The sequence below is a fragment of the Chiloscyllium punctatum genome, chromosome 9 (assembly GCF_047496795.1).
Source record: "Chiloscyllium punctatum isolate Juve2018m chromosome 9, sChiPun1.3, whole genome shotgun sequence".
In the NCBI taxonomy this organism is placed as follows: Eukaryota; Metazoa; Chordata; class Chondrichthyes; order Orectolobiformes; family Hemiscylliidae; genus Chiloscyllium; species Chiloscyllium punctatum.
Window position 1 is genome coordinate 110,157,672 of NC_092747.1, and position 20,007 is coordinate 110,177,678.

Below are 20,007 nucleotides of genomic sequence, written 5' to 3' on the forward strand. Positions count from 1 at the left end.
AGACTATGGACCCGACACAGTGTATCAGTTAGAGGATGCTCAGGTGTGCGGTGGAATCCCAAGGTACTGAACTTCCCCCAGGAACCTGAGCCCCACAACCTGAGCTGCCTCCGGAATTTGTTTTGTCCCTTTTAAGGACGTAAAAAGGCGGGCCCTGTATTGACTGCTGCTGCACATCGTCCACCTCTTCTCCATCATCCACCGCCCGGACACACCTTGGCGTGCCCATTTGTCACTGGGCAGTGGAGATCCCCAGTAGAGGGCTCTCTACGCAGGACTCCTCCTTTCTCTCAGGGATCTGGGTGGAGGGTGCCGCACGTAGCGGACCCCTGCAACCGCAAATTGCGGTGGTTCACGGACTCCCAGCCCAACTGCTTGTTCTGTGGTGCTGTGGACCATGTATATATTGGGTGTGGGCATTTGCACTCCCTTTTTGATTTTCTTAAAACCCTCCTTCTCTGCTTTTGGTTGCACTTCAGTCCCACGCTCCTGATCTTCAGGCACCCAGTACGGAGGGGGGAGGGCAGGTCTGAAGACCTCCCTGTGGGTCTGCTCCTGGGCCTGGCCAAGCTGGCCATAAACAGGTCCAGGCAGCGGGCCGTGGAGGGGGTCGTTAGGGCCGACTACGTGCCCCTCTTCCGCGGTTACGTTAGAGCCCGGGTGTCTCTGGAGAAGGAGCACGTGGTGCCCACCAACACCCTGGAGTTGTTCAGGGAGAGGTGGGCACCACAGGGAGTGGAGTGCATTATTTCCCCTTCCAACTCTATTTTCATTTAATCCCTGCCCTCCCCTTCACTGTTTGATCACGCAGCATTACCCTTTGATGTGAAGGGCACTGCTCGTCACTGGTCACTCAGGTATTTCTTTGCTTCCTGGTGGTGAAAACTGAATAAAGATTCGTGCACCTTGTGTCTTACACCTGCGCATATACAACACGGGTGCTGGGAAAAAAATAAGCACTATCGCAATTAGGTGGTAGTGTGGGGGTAATTTTTAAAAAAAGAAAAAAAAACAGGAGTGCCCAACATCCTGACACTGAGGAAAAAAAACAAACACCGACTATGGATCCGACACAGTGCAACAGTTAGAGGATGCTCAGGTGCGCGGTGGAATCCCATCTGCACTCGCCCCTGCCCGGATGGAATTTCACATTGGCCCCAAGGTCCCACACTTCCTCCTGGAGCGTGTGCTCCACAACCTGAGCCACTTCCGGGATTTTAGTTTTAACTCTTTTAGGGACGTAAAACAATGGGCCCTGTATAGATTGCTGCTGCACACCATAAACCTCTTCTCCCTCATCCACCACCCAGACACACCTTTGCATATCCATTTACCACTGGCGGTGTAGACCCCCAATGGAGGGCTTTCTACGCGTGAGTCCTCTCCCATTCTCTCAGACATCTGGGGTGGAGGGTGCTGTACACAGCAGTCCCCTGCAACAGCAGATTGTGGTGGTTCATGGACTCCCAGCCCAACTGCTTGTTCTCTGGTGCTGTAGAGTCCATGGACCATGTATATATGGGGTGTGGGCGCTTGCACTCCCTTTTTGATTTCCTTAAAAACCTTCTCCTCTGTTTTTGGTTGCACTTCAGGCCCACACTCCTGAACTTTGGGCACCCTGTGCAAGGGCAGAAGGATAGGTCAGAGGATCTCCTTGTGGGTCTACTCCAGGACCTGGCCAAACTGGCCATAAACAGGTCCGGGCAGCAGGCCGTGGAGGGAGTCATTAGTGCCAATTGCTTGCCCCTCTTCCGCAGGTATGTCAGAGCCCAGGTGTCCCTGGAGAAGGAGCACACAGTGTCCACCAACACACTCGAGATTTTCAGGGAAAGGTGGGCACCAATAGGGAGTGGAGTGTATTATTTCCCCCTCCAACTCTATTTTGACTTGATCCCTGCCCTCTCCCTGTTTGATCACACAGCATTGTCCTCTGAGAAGGGCACTGCTTGTCACTGACCACTTGGGTGTCTCCTTTCTTCCAGGTGGTGGAAATTGAATAAAGATTTATGTACCTGTTGTCTTTCACTGTATCTCACACCCGCACAGAAACAACACGGGTGCCAGGGGAAATATAAACACTACCATAGTTAGGCAGTAGTGTGAAGGTAGAAAAAAAGGGAAAAGAAAATTTTTTTTTAAAAAAACACTAACTATAACAGCAGGTCCGTGACTGGGAATTCTGCAGTGGGTATGGCACCTCCTGACTCACTAAAGCCTGTCCAAGGTCTGTATCAGGCACAAGTCAGAAGTCTGATTAATATCACCACTTTCCTTGGAACAGTATAGCTCCACAAACACTCAAGAAGTTCAACACTACCCAACGTAAAGCAGCCCACTAGTGGCACCTCATTCACAACTTTAAATATTCACTGTCTCCATCATTGATGCACAATGACAACTGTTTGTACTAAACAAGAGTTACCGGTGAAGGGCTTATGCCTGAAACGTCACCTCTCCAGCTCCTCGGTTGCTGCCTGACCTGCTGTGTTTTTCCAGTGCCACACTTTTCAATTGCACAAGAGTTGCACTACAGCAAGTCTCGAATTCCACCCTGTGGAAAATTCAAGGGCTACAATGGGAAATAACACCACCAACAAGTTTCCACCCAAGCCACACACTATCCTGGCTTGGAACCAAATCACAATTCCAAGGTATTGACTCAGTGAAAATGAAGGAACACCCCTAATTGTGCTCTGTGGGTGTTTCAACATAACATGAACTGCAACCGTTCAAGAAGGTAGCTCATCACTTTCTGCAGGGCAATTAGAGAAGGGCAGTATGCATGGCTTTACCAGCAATACCCAAAACCCACAAATGAACTGAATAAAACCCCCGTCAGAAACTATTTGCAGCCCCTGGTTGAGGAATTCACCAGGGCAAACCAATAATGCCCCGGAGGACAAAGCAGTTCCACGCTCTGACCTGGGAGACCCTAAAGAAGGTGAAAACAATGACTGCAGATGCTGGAAACCAGATTCTGGATTAGTGGTGCTGGAAGATCACAGCAGTTCAGGCAGCATCCAAGGAGCTTCGAAATCAACGGAAGAACACCTCAACTTCCGCCTCGGAACACTTCAACCCCAGGGCATCAATGTGGACTTCAACAGTTTCCTCATTTCCCCTTCCCCCACCTCACCCAATTCTAAACTTCCAGCTCAGCACTGTCCCCATGACTTGTCCTACCTGCCTATCTTCTTTTCCACCTACCCACTCCACCCTCTCCTCCTTGACCTATCACCTTCATCCCCTCCCCCACTCGCCCATTGTACTCTACGCTACTCTCTCCCCACCCCCACCCTCCTCTAGCTTATCTCTCCACGCTTCAGGCTCACTGCCTTTATTCCTGATGGAGGGCTTTTGCCCTAAAGAAGGTGGTCGAGGAGCAGTAGCGAATAGGGCGGGTGGAGTTCACAACCACTTCAGATCATAATAAAGACCGAGCGGATGCTGCAAATCAGAAACAAAATAAAACACAGTGGTTGCTGGGGGGAAACAGTCGGCAGGTCCGGCAGCAGCTGTGGAGAGAAATCAAGAGTTCAACCGAAAGGCTCTGAGGAAGGGTCACCGGACCAGAAACGTTAACATGGATTTCGCTGCCAAACTTTTCCAGCAACTTCTAATTTCAGACCATAAACTTGTTTCCCTGCCTTTGGTCACTAGTCTTGACGAATTCTCGCTCGTCCTTCGTTTCGGCTGTCATTCAAAGAAACCGAAACACGCCGCCCGACACAAAAAAATTTAACCGTCACGATGGGAAGATGCCTGGAGGACTCATCCAATATCCCAGAGAGCAGTGCGCAGAGCACGGATGACGTGTCCGGTTTTGTGACGTTTCGCGGTTGGGGAGGTGTGAGAGGGAATCGATGAGAAAGGGGATTGATGCGCGCGCAGCCAGAGGGGGCGGGGTCCGGCGGTCGGCCGTTAGTGAGCACCGGCTGAGGGGGAAGGTCGGGTGATGGCGTTGGATGTCTTCAAGCCCCGTTCACCGATCCCGGCGTTGGTGCTGCTGCTGCTGGCGGCCGCCCTGGGAATCGCTTCGGGTTTCTACCTGCCGGGCTTGGCCCCTGTCAACTTCTGCGAGCCGGAGGTCGGCGATTGCAAGGTAACCCACTTTCCCACCCTTGCCAACCGCCTTAGCAACAGCCCCCTCGGGTGGGTGAGAGAGAGGGGCGGCTGAAACACCCCCCCCCCCCCTCACCTCGGAGATCGCGGCGTCAAGCTCTCAGTCCCGCCGGCCATAAGCAGCCTGGAACGAACCTTGTCTCTCAAACACTGCCTGAGAGAGCAAACTCTCCAGAAGATACTTCTCAACTTTCCCAAACTGCAGGGCGAAAGTGAGGACTGCAGATGCTGGAGATCAGTGTCTAGATCAGAGTGGTGCTGGAACACGCACTGCAGGGTCAGTTCAGTTCTCCCGGAGGGTCACTGGACCCGAAATGTTACCTCTGCTTTCCTCTCCACAGACCCTCCGAGTTTCTCCAGTAATTTCTGTTGTGTGGGGTGGGGTGGGGTGGGGTGGGGAAAGGAGCCCAATTCCACAGCTGTCAGAGGGCTAACACAAGCAAATAACCTAAGTTACTTCTGTTGGCACAACCACAAGATTTTTTGCTGCCTGCTCACCACAAGCTTAGCAGATGAAATGTCCTTCCAAGTCCCCGACTGTTCCACTTCATCCTTGGCCGGTCTGTCAACTTCTTTAAGTTTGGGTCATTCAAAATTCTGCTGAAACGTGCATGCAGTCCCATTCATCCATCGACCCTGGTCCTTGATGCCATACATTGGCTGCCAGTCAAGAAAGGTCTTTTTAAAAATAGAATTCCTGCTTGGCCTTATCCTCCTCCCTCTCATTAATATTCTTCAGTCCAGAACCCAGGAGTGTGTTGCAATACTTTTCGCTTTTCTGAATGAGTGCAGATCCAACAACATTTAAGAATCTCAACACCATCCAGGACAACGTATCCTGCTTCATTGGCACCCCATCCATTACCATCAACGTTCACTCACTTCAGCACCAGTACACAGACACAGCAGTGTGTTCTATTTAAGAGATCTGCTGCAACAACTCGCCACAGCCTCTTCGCCCTTTCAAACCTGTGACCTTTATTGAATAGGAAGACAAGTGCTGCAGATGCGTAGGAACACTACCACCTTCAATATTTCCCTCCAAATCCTACACCTGTCCTGAAACCACATTATCATTCATTCACTATCGCTGGATAAAAGTCCTGGAATCCCCTCCCAAACAGAATTGTACATCAGGTAGTGGTTAAAGAAGGCAGCTCACTACTACCCCCTCTGAGGCAATTAGGAATGGGGACTAAATGCTGGTGATGGCATAATGCTGTCAATTCAAATAAACTCTCAGATTTATCTATGTTCCTCCACTTCTGGCTTCTTACAAATCTCAGGTTTCATTTGCTTCCCTCTTGTCTGCTGTGTCTTCAGATGTCTGAGCTATAAGCTCTGGAATTCACTAATTAAATCTCTCCACTTTTCTATCTCACTGACTTCATCTAAGATGCTCCATAAAATCTCTTTTGGTAAGCTTTTAGTTAATTACTTTTATATTACTGCATCATGTTCCATTAACTAATGTCTCCATGGAATTTCTTCATGCATTTTGTTAAGCTGTACAGGAGCTGTATAAAGATCTGGGTATGTGTGTATATATAATGTTCAATTTCAGTATTTGTGTGTTGTGGGATGGTTTTTGGTTTTAACCAAATTGGTTTTCCAATTTGTGCTGGGAGTAGCCATTGATCAGTGGGTCACATATGCCTTTTCACTCAGATATTTTTTGACACTCTAGAGATCTGAGCACCAAATTCTGGCTGATGTACCCTGTAGCTGAAGGAATTGTAATGAAGGAAATGCTGTCTCATGGAATAGACATTAAATTAAAAGCCCTTCAATCCTCTCATAGTTATAATAGCTCCCATGGCACTAAATCAAAGAGGAACCATGGCATTCTCCCAATTATCCTTGACAATATTCACCTCTTGACTAACATTCCTCAAAAGCTTTGTCTGATCACTTTATAAAATGTTTGTGCTCGTGGGAGTTTTCTGTACACAAATTATCTGCAACGCTGACTTCATGACATTTATACCTATTTCATTGGGCTTGACACATCCAGAGGTTGTGAAATGTGCTGTCTATATATTTTATTTCTTTGGGTGTGAATTAGGTTTCATTTAAGTATTGTAAGCAGAAGGAGGAAGTTGAGGGCAAAAAAAGGATGTGACCTGAAGTACCTGTTCTGCAACATTACCTATGAGCATAAGAGGTGTGTACTAGGCATTTTGAAATTGCTTATGTACCTGTAAAGGTGAATATTTGTGTAATTATCAGTCGTTGACAGAAGTCAACATGGGACACTTGGCTTAAAATGCAGAATATTTTGTAAAAGTTTACCTCGATTTTCATGGATCAAGCTGTTGCAATTAATGCACGAACAAAAGAAATAGGAGTGGGACTGGCCAAACAGCCGTTTGAGCCCACTTCACCATTCAGTGAGATTGTGGCTGATCTTCTACTTCCACGTTGTTTTACTGGATTGTCCCCTCTATTGCTTGATGCTTGTCTCTATCAATAAGGAGGTGATGGCTGTGTGATATTATTGCTCGACCATTAATCCAGAAACTCGCTAATGTTCTGTGCATCCAGGTTCGAATCCCACCAAGACAGATGGTGGAATTTCAATTTTTAAAAAAATCTACTGATGACCATGAAATCATTGTCAGAAAAGCCCATCTGGTGCACTAATGTCCTTCAAAGAAGGAAATCTGCCATCCTTACCTGGTTTGGCCTACATGTGACTTGAGAATCACTGCACTGTGGTTGATCTCAATTGCCCTCTGAACTTGCTTAGCCATTCAATTGTACCCATTGCTACACAGTCTGAAGGAAATGAACCTAGATGGATCACTTGGCATCAACGTAGGCAGTGGAAAAGACAATGGCAGAAACAGCCCTGTCAACCCTGCAAAGTCCTCCTTATGAACATCTGGGAGCTGGTGCCAGAATTGGAAGAGTTGACAACAGACTAGTCAGGCAATATAGTCATACTCACGGAATAATACCTTACACTGTTCCAAACACTCCATTACCATACCTAGTTATGTCCATCAGCAGGACAGACCCAGCAGAGTGGTATACTGTCGGGAGGGAGTTGTCCTGTGAGTCCTCAACATTGACTCTGGACCTCATAAAGTCTCGTGGCTTCAGGTTAAACATGGACAAGGAAACCTCCTGCTGATTACCACGTACCATCCTCCCTCAGTTGATGAATTGGTATTCTTTCATGTTGAACAACACTTAGAGGAACCACTGGAGATGACAAGGGCACAAAATGTATTCTGGCTGGGGGATTTCAATGTCCACCACCAAGCAGGTGGTGAGGGAACCAAGAATAGGGAAAAACATACTTGATCTCATCCTTACCAATCAGCTGCCTGCAGATGCATCTGTCCATGACTGCATCAGTAAGAGCAACCACCCCACAGTCCTTGTGGAGATGATGTCCCCCTTCACATTGAGAATAATCTCCATTGTGTTGAGTGGCACAACAGTTATCACTGTGCTAATTGGGTTAGACTTCAAACAGATCTAGCAACTCAAGACTGGGCTTCCAAGAAAGACTGTGGGCCATCACCAGTAACAGAGTTGTACTCTAGCACAATCTGTAATCTCACGGCCGAGTATTTCCCCATCTCAACCATTACCATCAAGACAGGGGACTAACCCTGGTTTGATGGAGAGTGTAGGAGAGAAATGGGACCAGGCGTACCTGAAGGTGAGGTAACAATCTGGTGAAACAATAATACTTGCACACCAAATAGCATAAGCAGCAAGTGAAAGAGTTGAGCGATCCCACAACCAGTGGATCAGATCTAAGCTCTGCATTCCTGTCATATCCAGCCCTGAATGTTGGTGGACAATTAACAAATCCACAAATATCCCCACCCTCAATGATGGGGGGAGTCCAACACATCAGTGAAAAAAATAAGACTGAAACACTTATCGCAGTCTTCGGATAGAAGCGCAGTATGGATGATCCATCTCGACCTCCTTCAGTAGTCCCCAGCATTACAGATCTCAATCATCAGCCAATTTGATTCACTCCACGCTATATCAAGAAATGGTTGGAGATGGGCCCTAAAAATATTCCAGCAATAATATTGAAGGTTTGTGCACCAGAATGTGCTGCTCCTCCAGTATATTTACAGTACTGACATCATCTCGACAATGTGGAACATTGTCCAGCTATGTCCTGTACATAAAAAGCAAGCCAATTACTGCTCCATCAGTCTGCTCACGATCACCTGTAAAGTGATGGAAGGTGTCATCAATAGTGCTATCAAACAGCACCTGCTCTGCAATAACCTGCTCAGTGATTCCCAGTTTCTTTCCACCAAAGCCACTCAGCTTTTCACTTCATTACAGCCTTGATTTAAACATGGACAAAGAAGCTGAAGTCCAGAGGTCAGATGACATCAAGGCTGCATTCGACCAAATGTGGTATCAAGGAGCTCTAGCAAAACTGGGGACAAACTCTCCACTGGTTGGAGACGTATCTGGCACATCTTGAGCTGCTTCATTAATAGCCCTCCCTCCATTATACAATCAGAAGTGGGGATGCTCGTTCATGATTGTACAATGTTTAGCACCATTCACGACTCCGATGCAACAAGATCTGGACAAGATCCAGGATTGGGCTGACAACTGGCAAGTAACATTTGTGCTGTGCAAATGCCAGGTTATGACCATCACCAACAAGACTCCATTTAATCACTGCCCCTTGACATTCAATGATGTTACCATCACTGAATATCCCACTATCAACATCCTGGGAATTATCATTGATCAGAAACTTGACTGAACTTGCCACATAAATGCCGTGGCTATAAGAGCAGGTCAAAGGCTAAGAAAACTGCAGTAAGTAACTCACCTCCTGACTTCCCCAGACCCTGTCCACTATCTGCAATGCAAAAGTCAGGAGTAGGATAGAATCCTCTCCCCTTGACTGGATGAATGCAGCTACAAGAACACACAAGAAGCTTGATACCATCCAGGATAAAGCAGCCCTGAAGTAATTGGCACGACATCTACAAGCATCTACTCCCTCCAACACTGCTCAATAGCAGCAGTACGTACCATCTATGTACTGCAGAAATTCACCAAAACTCCTCGGACAGCACCTTCCAAACCCATGACCACTTCCATCTAGAGTGAATCATAGAATCCCTGCAGTGTGGAAACAGACAATTCAGCCTGCTGAGTCCACACTGCCCCACTGAAGAGCATCTCATTCAGACCCATTACCCTGGCTCATCCCTGTAACCCTGAATTTCCCATGACTAATCCACCTAACCTGCACATCTTTGAACTGTGGGAGGAAACCAAAGCACCTAGAGGAAACCCTTGCAGACGTAGGGAGAGCGTGCAAACTCCAAACAGATAGAATGTGGCAGGAGGAGCAGGAGAGTGCGGATGTGGCAGGAGGAGATTAGGGGTGGAGAGGAAGATGCAGGGGAATGATGATGAAGGGGAGAGTGAGGATATGGCAAGAAGTGGGGGGATGGAGAGGGCGAAGTGAGAGGTGAGGAGGGGGTAATAAAGACATGGTCATACATTGTGAAGATGGGGAGCAGAAGTAAGCACATGAGGGGGCATCCTCCTCCAATTCGGCTGCATCCCGTTCAAACCTGAACCTATTTAAATACATGTGCAAGAATTTAAGTAGTATGTGGTACACGTGCACTGGTGACAGCAAACTGAGCCTTCTGGCTTTCTTAGGAAAGTAAACAATTTCTCATTTCTCCACACTATTCCATGTTCCAAATGGTTGTGTACTTAGCATTTCCAGATCCCCTTAAGTAGCTTTGTTTCCCCCTTGCACCTCTCACTCCCACCTAGTTTGACTCACCTGCAAACTTGAAAATATCATGTTTAATCCTTGGATCTAAATCACTCCTCCATAATCGGAACAGCTAGGGCCCAGGTCCTAATCTTGTGGACCCTATTAGTCATAGTCTGCCAATCTGAAAATGACCCATTTGGTCCAACTGTTTTTTGTCCATTAACCAGTTTTCAAACCACATGAATATTTTTCCTCAGATTCCATGTGCTCTGATTCACTCCACGCTATATCAAGAAACGGTTGGAGATGGGCCATCATGGGTAATCTGTTGTGTGTGAACCTATGAGAGCCTTCGTAAAATCTAAATATACCACATCCATCTGTTTCCCCTTATCTGTAGGTAATTGTTTTCTCAAAAAAATCCTGTTAGTTTAACAAAAATGATTTCACTTTCGTAAATCAATGTTGACTCTACCCTTTTACCAAATCTTTTGTTTTAGATTGTAGTGTTTTTCTTGAAACTGATATTAAACAATTACATCTGTAGTTTCACTCTTTTCAAAATCCGTTCCTCCTTTCTATAAACAATGGAGTTACATTTGTTATCTTCCAGTCTGTCAGGGTCATTCTAGAGTCTGTTGAATATGTGATTATGACTGCCAACACGTCAACTATCTCTATGGCTACCTCTTCTAACATTCGAAGAAGTAGGTAATCAGGTCTAAAGGACTTTTCTGTTTAAAGTCTCAATAATGTCTTCTTGCTAAGATTAATATATTGAGTTTCTTGCTAATTCCTAAATTCTCTGCTATTTCCAGGAGGTTTTAATAATTTACTCCATGAAGAAACATTAATTACCTGTTTAGGTTTGCTGCCACTTCCTTGTGCCTTGTTATAAATTCTCCTGACTCTCCTTGTAATGAATCTGTAATGATTGGGATGCGTTTGACAAGGTGGATCCCACTGAGTATGAGATCCCTAGCTGACAGATATAAGCAGGAGTCTCGGAGAATCTTCTCACTCAAGGAACTGGCTCTGAGCTAGCTGGTCAAAGTTCATGTATTGTGCAGCTGTAAATGAAGGGTGACTTGATGATTGGGTACTTGCCTCTGTGCAGTTATTTCAGTGGCGATGAGAAAAAATAGTATGCTCCTGAAGAAAATTTACGAGACTGATTAAGCATTTCAGACATGCCTTTATTTGAGAAGCTTAACTTGTTCGATCCTGCTGTCGAAGACTGGGCCCAGTGTGGAAAGAATACATTTTTTTTTCTCTAGGCAAATGACATTGGGGCAGAGGAGAAGCAAAGAGTAATTCTTCTGACTGTTTGGGGACCCGTGGCTGTTTTGGTTATTAGGAGCCTAACTTTCTCTGAGGCACCAAATACTAAAGTCTTTTTCAAGAGTTGATGGATTTAGTTAAGGAATATTATGATCCCAAGCCTCCCATAATTCTGAGATGCTATTGGTTTTACTTGGCAGTTCAAGAACCAGGGGAATCCATATCGCAATTTTTGATGAAGTTAAGATGACTGACCGAGGCATGAGATTTTGCATTAACCCTGAATAATATGCTGAGAGACTGTTTGGTATGTGGGATTAATAATGTAACCCGCAAAAGTGCCGACTAGCTGAAGCCCAGTTGGACTTCACAGGCACTACAATTGGCTTTGTCATGAGCAAATACAGCAAATAGAAAGTGAGTTACAGGGTATCTCCTGACATGCATTTTTTTTTTCTTTTTGGTAACTCCAAAAAGGAGGAGAGGAGACTGATTATGTTGGTGTCTTCCCATTGAGGAGGAGTTTATTTTGAAATTTTTGTTTCTTCTGAAAAAAAGAACAAAGAAAAAACATTAAAAAGAAATAAAAACAAGTCTGTTCTATGGGTATGTCAGAGCCCAGGTGTCCCTGGAGAAGGAGCACATGGTGTCCACCAACACCCTTGAGATTTTCAGGTAAAGGTGGGCACCATAGGGGGTGGAGATTATTTCTCTCTCCAACTCTATTTTGATTTGATCCCTGTCCTCCTCCTCCTCACTGTTTGATCACGCAGCATTGCCCTCTGAGAAGGGCACTGCTTGTCACTGGCCACCCTGGTGTTTCCTTTTTTCCTGGTGGTGGAAATTGAATAAAGATTCGTACACCTGTTGTAAAAAAAGAAAATATATTAAAAAAAAGTCCGAGTCTCCTCACTCGAGAGACTGGCTGTGAGCTAGCTGGTCAGTGTCCGTGTTCTGTGCATGTGTACATACAGAGTGACTTGGTAATAGGATACCGGCCTCTGCAGTTACTGCAGAACCATATTTATTTTTGCTCACTTTTCTTTTTTACGTTCCTATAAAAGCTTTTGCAGTCAATCTTTTACACTTCTCGCTAGTTTGTTCTATTTTCTTTTTCTTAACCATTTTCTTGGTCTTTCTTTGCACAATTCTTGGGTGTAATTTTGGTTTTGCTAGTTTTGGTTTTGCACTCATTTTAAAAGTATACTTTGTTGAAATCAGTGGAGAGTTGTACTGGTTGAAAAGCCAACATTCCACTTCATCCTATGTGTCTTCCACCTGTTGAGTTTTAAAACTCTCTCTCTCCAAAATGTCCTGAATAATGCATGCTACTTTTGTTTAATCTGTAACTGCAGAGTCTTGCTTCTTCTTTTGATAATAGTTTTGGTATACTGCTATTTCAGGTTTGTGTTAGATTAGATTCCCTACAGTGTAGAAGCAGGTCATTTGGCCCAACCAGTCCACACCAACCCTCCGAAGAGTAACCCACCCAGATCCATTTCCCTCTGACTAATGCACCTAACACTACGGGCAATGTGGGAGGAAACCGGAGCACCCGGTGGAAACCCACGCAAACACGAGGAGAATGTGTAAACTCCACACAGTCACCTGAGGTGAGAGTTGAACCTGGGTCCTTTGCACTGTCAGGCAGTGGTGCTAACCACTGAGCCACAAAGCTGCCTTGTTAAGAGTCAACCACATTGCTGTGGGTCTGGAGTCACATGTTAACCAGACTAGGTAAGGATGGTAGTTTCCTTCCCTGAAGGACATTAGTGACCCAGATGGGTTTTTCCCAACAATGGTCATCAGTAGACTCTTAATTCCAGGTTTTTGTTGAATTCAAATTCTACCATCTGCCGTGGCAGATTCTAACCCGGGTCCCCTGAACATGATTTGGGTCTCTGGATTAACAGTCCAGCAATAATACACTCCGCCATCTCCTCCCATGTTCTCTTGGCATTGATTAGATGTATTTTCTATGCAAAAGTTAAATGTTTATAACCATGCTTGTACAGTCTGAAAATGAGTTTACAGAATTTTCTGACTTGCATCAGTTAGTTTGATTCAAAGTCAACATGTTTTTCCTTCTCCTGTGGAAATTTGTAAGCTTCTTTGCTTTTTCCAAAGGAATTTGGACCAAACCGGTGATTTATTCTTGGGAGATGGGCATTACTAGCCAGGCCAGTGTTTATTGCTCATAGCTAATTACTGTTGAGAAGACAGTGGTGAGGTGCCTTCACAAAATGCTGCAATGCGGAGGTATTCCCGCAGTGCTGTATGGGAGGAAGATCCAGGGATGATTGGTGATGATTTTGGCGGGAATGGAATTCCTGGTGTGAAGACCATAGGGGAGATAAAAAATTTTAGACTTCATGGAAACCTGTTTTGGTGTTTGTACATTCTAATATCTGAATACAAAAAAAACCAAACAGAGCTGAGCAGTGTGGGTGGTTGCAGGGAACTGAAGCCAAAATAATTTTGATTCTTTGGGCATTTTTCCACTGAAAGTTGATGAATCCAGACTCTTCCTGTCTTCTGTGGTCATGTTGGAAGATTTCAGATTGTTCTCTTTCAAATGATATAAAATCCCAGCACAGTTACCAGTGGACCATTATCATGTGTCTAAACCCCAGGATTGGACTCTTATCCAATAAACCCTGAAACTGCGTCTGGACCCTCAGGCTCTCCTGGGCCTGCAAGTTCTTAGACAAATAAATCCATGTCCCTGGTAGTGGTAGGTAGAAAACTTTCTACTTAAAAAAGATCTGGCTCATTGCAAGGAATATGTAACATTCTGTTGAAGTTGTTTTTCTGAAAAACGTGTCAAGTTAAAAAGACCTTGTTAGACCTGTTTAGGGTGTTGCTCCTTATATCATTATTTGTTTTGATGTACTCGTGGGATGTGAGCATGCTGGGTGGGCCAGCATTTATTGCCCATTCCTAATTGTTCTTGGGAAGGTGATGATGAGCTGCCATTTTAAAGGCTGGAGTCCATGTGCCACTGGTACACCCACAATGCTGTAAAGGAGGGAATTTCAGAATTTTGACCCAGCCATAATGAAGGAACAGAGATGTATTTTTAAATCAGGATGCTGAGTAACTTGAACAGGATCTTGAAGGTGGCTGTATTCCCATTACTATTTAAGAATCTTTGTAGTGAATTTCTGCAGTATATGTCTTGTAGATGGTACGCACTGCTGCTACTGAATGTTGGTGATGGAGGAAGTGGATGTTTGGGGATATGGTGCAAATTGACTGGGCTGCTTTGTCCTAGATCATGTCAAGCTTCTTATCGATCCAGGCAAATGGGGAGTATTCCGCCACACTCCAGACTTGTACCTTTGTAGATAAATGGTGGACAAGCTTTGAGGAGTCAAGAGATGAATTACTCACCGTAGTATTCCTAGGCTCTGACCTGTTCATTGCCACTGTATTTACATGGTGAGTCCAGTTGAGTTTCTGGCAATTGTAATCCTCAGGATGTTGATAGTGAGGAATTATTACTCTGCAGTGTGCTAGAAGGGTCGCAAATTAGGGCTCCAACCTCCTTCAAGTCAGGAAGGACCAGCACGAGGGACTACTAAGGCTATCAGTTCCTGTCATGGGCTCTGGGGGATTTCATAAATTGACTTGATTATGCCATCCAGTTTTGAACTTCCCTAAACTTATCATGTCACTGTACATAGCACTATGTCAGTAGTTAACAAAATAAGAAACTAATAATATTTTTTACCCTCCACTCAATGTTTGTATTTTTTCCTTTGTCTGACTGTGGGGATTGTGTACTGGGCGTTGTAAAAGGATATAATTTAGATGGGTGAATGGTTGCGCTGTGAGGATGATGCAGAAATGCTCCAATTGGACAAACTGAGTAAGTGGGAAAATGCATGGAAGATGCGGAATAATGTGGATAAATGTAAACTTATCTATTTTAGTATCAAAAACAGGAAAGCAGATTATTAACTGAATGGTGTGAAGTAACAGAGGAAATATACAACGAGACCGGGGTGTCCTTGTATGCCAGATGCTGAAAACAAGCATGCAGGTGCATCAAACATGAAGATAAATGGTATGTGGGCCTTCATAGCAAGGGATTCGAGAACAGGATCAGGAATGTCTTACTGCAGGTATACAGGGCTTTGGTGAGTCCACATTTAGAATGTGCTGTTTTGGCCTCATCTGAGGAAGGAATTTGGTACTATAGACAGAGTATAGCGAAGGTTAACCAGACAGATTCCTGGGATAGCAGGACGCGTGTATGACAAGAGGTTGAATTCTTAAGGATTATATTCACTGGAGTTCAGAACATTGAGGGGGCATCTCCTAGAAGGATAAGGGTGAAAAGCAGGAGCGGGCTGTTGAGTTGGATTAACAACCTTGATCATAACCAATGGCAGAGTAGGCTTGAAAGGCTGAATGCCCTACTCATTCTATTTTCTGTGTTTAAATCCTGACTTTTTACTATTTTTGCGAATGTTATAGTCAACAATTAGCAATTCAACTTGGTCTATTTTTGCCATTATGCAAAAACAGTTTGGTTACAATTCATAGTTATTTTCTTCTTAATGAAAAAAAAGTGTGCATATTCTTTTAATCTGAATTATGTAAGATTAGGCAATTTACATGTTGAATGAACTTCTGCGTTTGTGTTGACTCAGGAAATGGTGGGGTTTGATTTACAGTGCACTATCTCCAATGAGTTATGACATTGTCAAGTGATATTCACCACTATGTGACAGTGTAAGATGGAGATTTATTGCAATGTATGTGTGGTCAAGTGGTGTTTTGTTCAATTCACACTGCAGGCATCTTGAATAAGGCTAATTCATTGGGCAAGACATATGCAATACAAATCATGCAGGAGCAAGAATGACCAGTGTTGCTGAACCTGTGAATATTGTGTATTTAACACAAAATGCCTCGACTCTGCATTATGCTTCAACTGTTTAAAGTTCTGCTACATCTTGCTTTGTAAAACCCAACAATTTTTGAAATGCCTGCTAATCTTATTGTCTATCCCCAAAAGTACACTAAAAATCATCTTGCCTTTGGTAACTTTTAATGTTGCTAATTTCTTTTACCTTTATTCCCCTTCTAGAATGCTATTGAACTATTTGTGAACCGGTTAGACTCAGTGGAATCTGTCTTGCCTTATGAATATGCTGCGTAAGTAAATTAATTTAAATCTTTTGGAATACTTCACTTTTTTTGACCTAATATAGTATATTTTCAAGATGTGTTGCTATGCTCAACCATTTTACAAACTTTGCACCATAAGTGAAGACATGTTAAAGTGGTATAATTACAGGAGACAAGGTCCTGAAAGTATTTCTTCCTTCTACAGATTTGATTTCTGTCAACTGGAAGAGGAAAAGCGTCCCTCAGAAAACCTTGGTCAAGTACTGTTTGGTGAGAGGATTGAGTCATCTCCGTACAAGGTATCAGTTTATCTAAGTCAGATGTTGTGGGTTTTAGGCAAATTGTCTGTGCTATTGCTTTAACTTTTTGGTGTAAAGATGTCTCATTCTAAGATATAGAAGAAACTGAGGCAGTGGATCGTCTAAAAATATTTGTAGTTCAGTTCGTTTATTAATGTAGTATGTGAGATACACAAAATGAAACCTTGTTTGCTGTAGTAACTGCTGATTTCAGGCAACTGTAATGCTCATAGTGATAGAAGAAAATCGTCCAAGATTACGATAGATTATGCTCATTGTTAGTTTGTTTTGTCTTTTGAATTGAGCTGTCATCAACCTTACTCTGGTTACGAATGCTAATTATGAGGATTCATGTCCATTTCCAAACCGGCTAAGGAGATAGTAAGGTAGACAGGCAAAGGGCTGGAAGAACACAGCCAGTCAGGCAGCATCAGGAGGTGGAGAAGTCGATGTTTCGGGTGTAACCCTTCTTGCCAGTCCTGAAGAACAGCTGTGTTCTTCCAGCCTCCTGCTTGTCCACCTTGAATTCCAGCATGTGCAGTTTTTTTGTCTATAACCAAGGAGACAGTAAGGTTTGCAGATGCTAGGAGCAAGAGTTGATAGATGTGAAGCTGAAAAAGCACAGCAGGTCGGCAGCATCCGAAGAGAAGGTAAGTCAATATTTCGGGCCAAAACCCTTCATCAGGGCTGGGGTGGGGGCGGGAGAGCCCTGAAGTAAAACAAAAAAGGGGGGAAGCTGGGCCTGGAGCTGGGGGAAGGTTAGTTTGGATGGTAATACCTGGATGCAGGCAGGCGTCCAACACAATAACCCCTACCTGCGTCCACCTATCACCATCCACACCATTCCTCTATTTACTTCTGAACTTCCCTCCACCTTCCCAGTCCAGATAAAGGGGTTAGGCATGAAATGTTGACTTTCCTGCTCTTTAGATGCTTTCTGACATGCTGTGCTTCTCCAAACCAGCTAAACTGGATAAAAGCCATTGCACTGAAATGTCAGAAAATTACACCAAATTAAAAAATTTAAAGTAAAACATTTAAAAGGGTACTTTTTTATCAATATAGTTTTCAGTCTCTGTCCCCTTTAAAAGAAATGTTCACATGCTACATTTCCTGGGTGACTCACCAGTCTCCTTTGAAAAGGAGTACTAGCTTTCCAAAATAAAGTCCATTTTCATCAGACGGCTTGTTGGAAAGATACTTTGCTATTGCAGCTTGCATAATCTTCCTTTCAAGAAAATAGAGTCATAGAGTCATACAGCACAAAAATGGCCCTTTGGCCCATTGATTCTGCACCTACATCACTACCACTTAAAGGTGTGCTAATTCCAATTTCAATCACTTGTCCCATAATCTATGATGTTTCAAGTGCTTGTTTAAATATTTTATAAAGGTTGTAAGATTTCTGGCCTCGACTATCTTCCCAGGCAGTGCTTTCCAGATTCTTCCCAACCACTGAGTGAATCTCCTGCCTTTTTACTTTAGAACCATGCCCTCTCACAATTGACTCCTCAACCTTGGGAAACAGCTGCTCTCTATTCACCCTGTTCCTATCTCTCATAATGTAATACACTTCAATCATGTCCCTCCTCAGTCTTCTCTGCTCTAAATGAAACAATCCAAGCCTATCTAGACTCTCCCTGTCACTCACTTTCTCCATCCTATGCAATATGCTGGTGAACCTCTGCTGTACCACCTCTGATGCTGTCACATCCTTCCTGTAACCAGAACCACATACAATTCTCCAGCTGTGGATAGACCAACTTTCTGTACGACTCCAATATTACCTCCTTACTCTTACATTCTATTCCACAACTGATGAAGTCACGTGTCCCATATGCCTTCTTAACTATCCTATTCACGTGCTTTGCCGACTTCAGGGATCTGTGAATAATTACTCAAGAACCCTTTTCTTCTAAGCTGCCCGAAGTCCTGCCATTCATTTTAATACTCACTCATCTTGATTCTTCTTCCAGTGTGCACTTATCAGGATTAGGATGGTGATGGCGGAGTAGGCAAACTTTCAGGCTCAGCCCAGGACTTGCCCTTTCCATCTGCTTCTCTTTTTGTTGTCTCGTCTTGTTCTCTTTTCTTTAGTTTTTTTAGTTTTGTTTTAACTCACCTTGTGAAGAAAGAGTTGTGGTGATGGCATCAGGACATTGCAGCAGCTGAGGGCCAAAAGCAGGCCTAGAACAGAGCAGCATGTCCAGTGGTTGGTGGGATCAGAACGAAGCAGTCGGTTGGTGGGTCTGGAGCGGTGTAGAGCAGGACAGCTAGCTTAGAGTGGAATGAAGCAGCTGCAGGCTCGGAGCCAGGAGCAAAGCAGTTGGCAGGTTTGGGGCGAGGAACATGGGCGGCTGGTGGTCACTGGACTGGGGGTCCAGAGCCGGGGCAGCTGGCAGTCACTGGGCTGGTAGCCTGGAGCTGGGTGGCTGGCAGTCACTGGGCTGGGGGCCGGAGCCAGGACGGCTGGTGGTCACTGGGCTGTGGCCTGGAGCTGGGGCGGCTGGTGGTCACTGGGCTGGTGGCCTGGAGCCGGGGCAGCTGGCGGTCACTGGGCTGGGGGCCCGGAGCTGGGATGGCTGGCAGTCACTGGGCTGGGGGCCCAGAGCCGGGACGACTGGCGGTCACTGGGCTGGGGGCCCGGAGCCGGGGTGGCTGGCAGTCACTGGGCTGATAGCCTAGAGCTGGGGAGGCTGGCGGTCACTGGGCTGGGGGCCCGGAACCGGGACGGCTGGCGGTCACTGGGCTGGGGTACAGAGTAGGGTGGTTGGAGGGCTGCAGGCCCGGAGCCAGGACAGCTGGTGGTCATTTGGGGTCGGCCCAGCATTGGGGTGAGTGAGACCATGTGTGGAAAGTTCCTTGTGTCGAATGATGGCAGGCTATTTAAGGACTGTAATGTCTACCTTTTAACTTTTTTCTTTATTTTCCCATTTATACTGTGAAGAACTATAATATATATCTTTTGCTTTTTTCTTTATTTCTCTATTTTTATACCCAATCTATTTTAGTACCTAAGATTTGTAACTAGGTACTTTGTATCTCAGAGTGCGCCATGTGGTGTCATTGTCTACTTCTTATTGTACTCCTGTACTTTTGTTCTTAATAAAATGTGACCATAAAACCTAATTCTACATACCACATGCCACTGTTCTGCGTATCTGACCAACCCAACTATATCTTCCTGTAACCTTCAACCATCTTCTTCACTATTAACCACCTTACAATCTTGGTGTCATCTGCAGACTTGCTTAACACTCCTCTCACATTTTTATCTATGTATATAACAAGCAATAAGGGTCTAAGTACTGATCCTTGTGGTATACCGCTGGAAACCTGCCTTCAGTCATTTGAACAGACCTCTGCTAATTTGCTTTGTATCCTATTACTAAGCCAATTTCTGATCCATCTTGTCAAGTTTTGCTG

The 20,007-nt window shown here is 44.7% G+C and overlaps 1 protein-coding gene across 1 annotated transcript in view; it reads left to right on the top strand.

Annotated features, from left to right (window-relative positions):
* Nucleotides 1–3,890: 3,890 nt before the first annotated feature.
* Nucleotides 3,891–20,007, top strand: part of tm9sf2 (transmembrane 9 superfamily member 2) — a 59,441-nt gene continuing 43,324 nt past the window's right edge. The window contains exons 1-3 of the mRNA XM_072578040.1: nt 3,891–4,102; nt 16,242–16,309; nt 16,488–16,581. Of these exons, the coding sequence (XP_072434141.1) occupies nt 3,956–4,102; nt 16,242–16,309; nt 16,488–16,581 (309 nt within the window). The 5' untranslated portion in view covers nt 3,891–3,955. The remainder of the gene's footprint in view (nt 4,103–16,241; nt 16,310–16,487; nt 16,582–20,007) is intronic.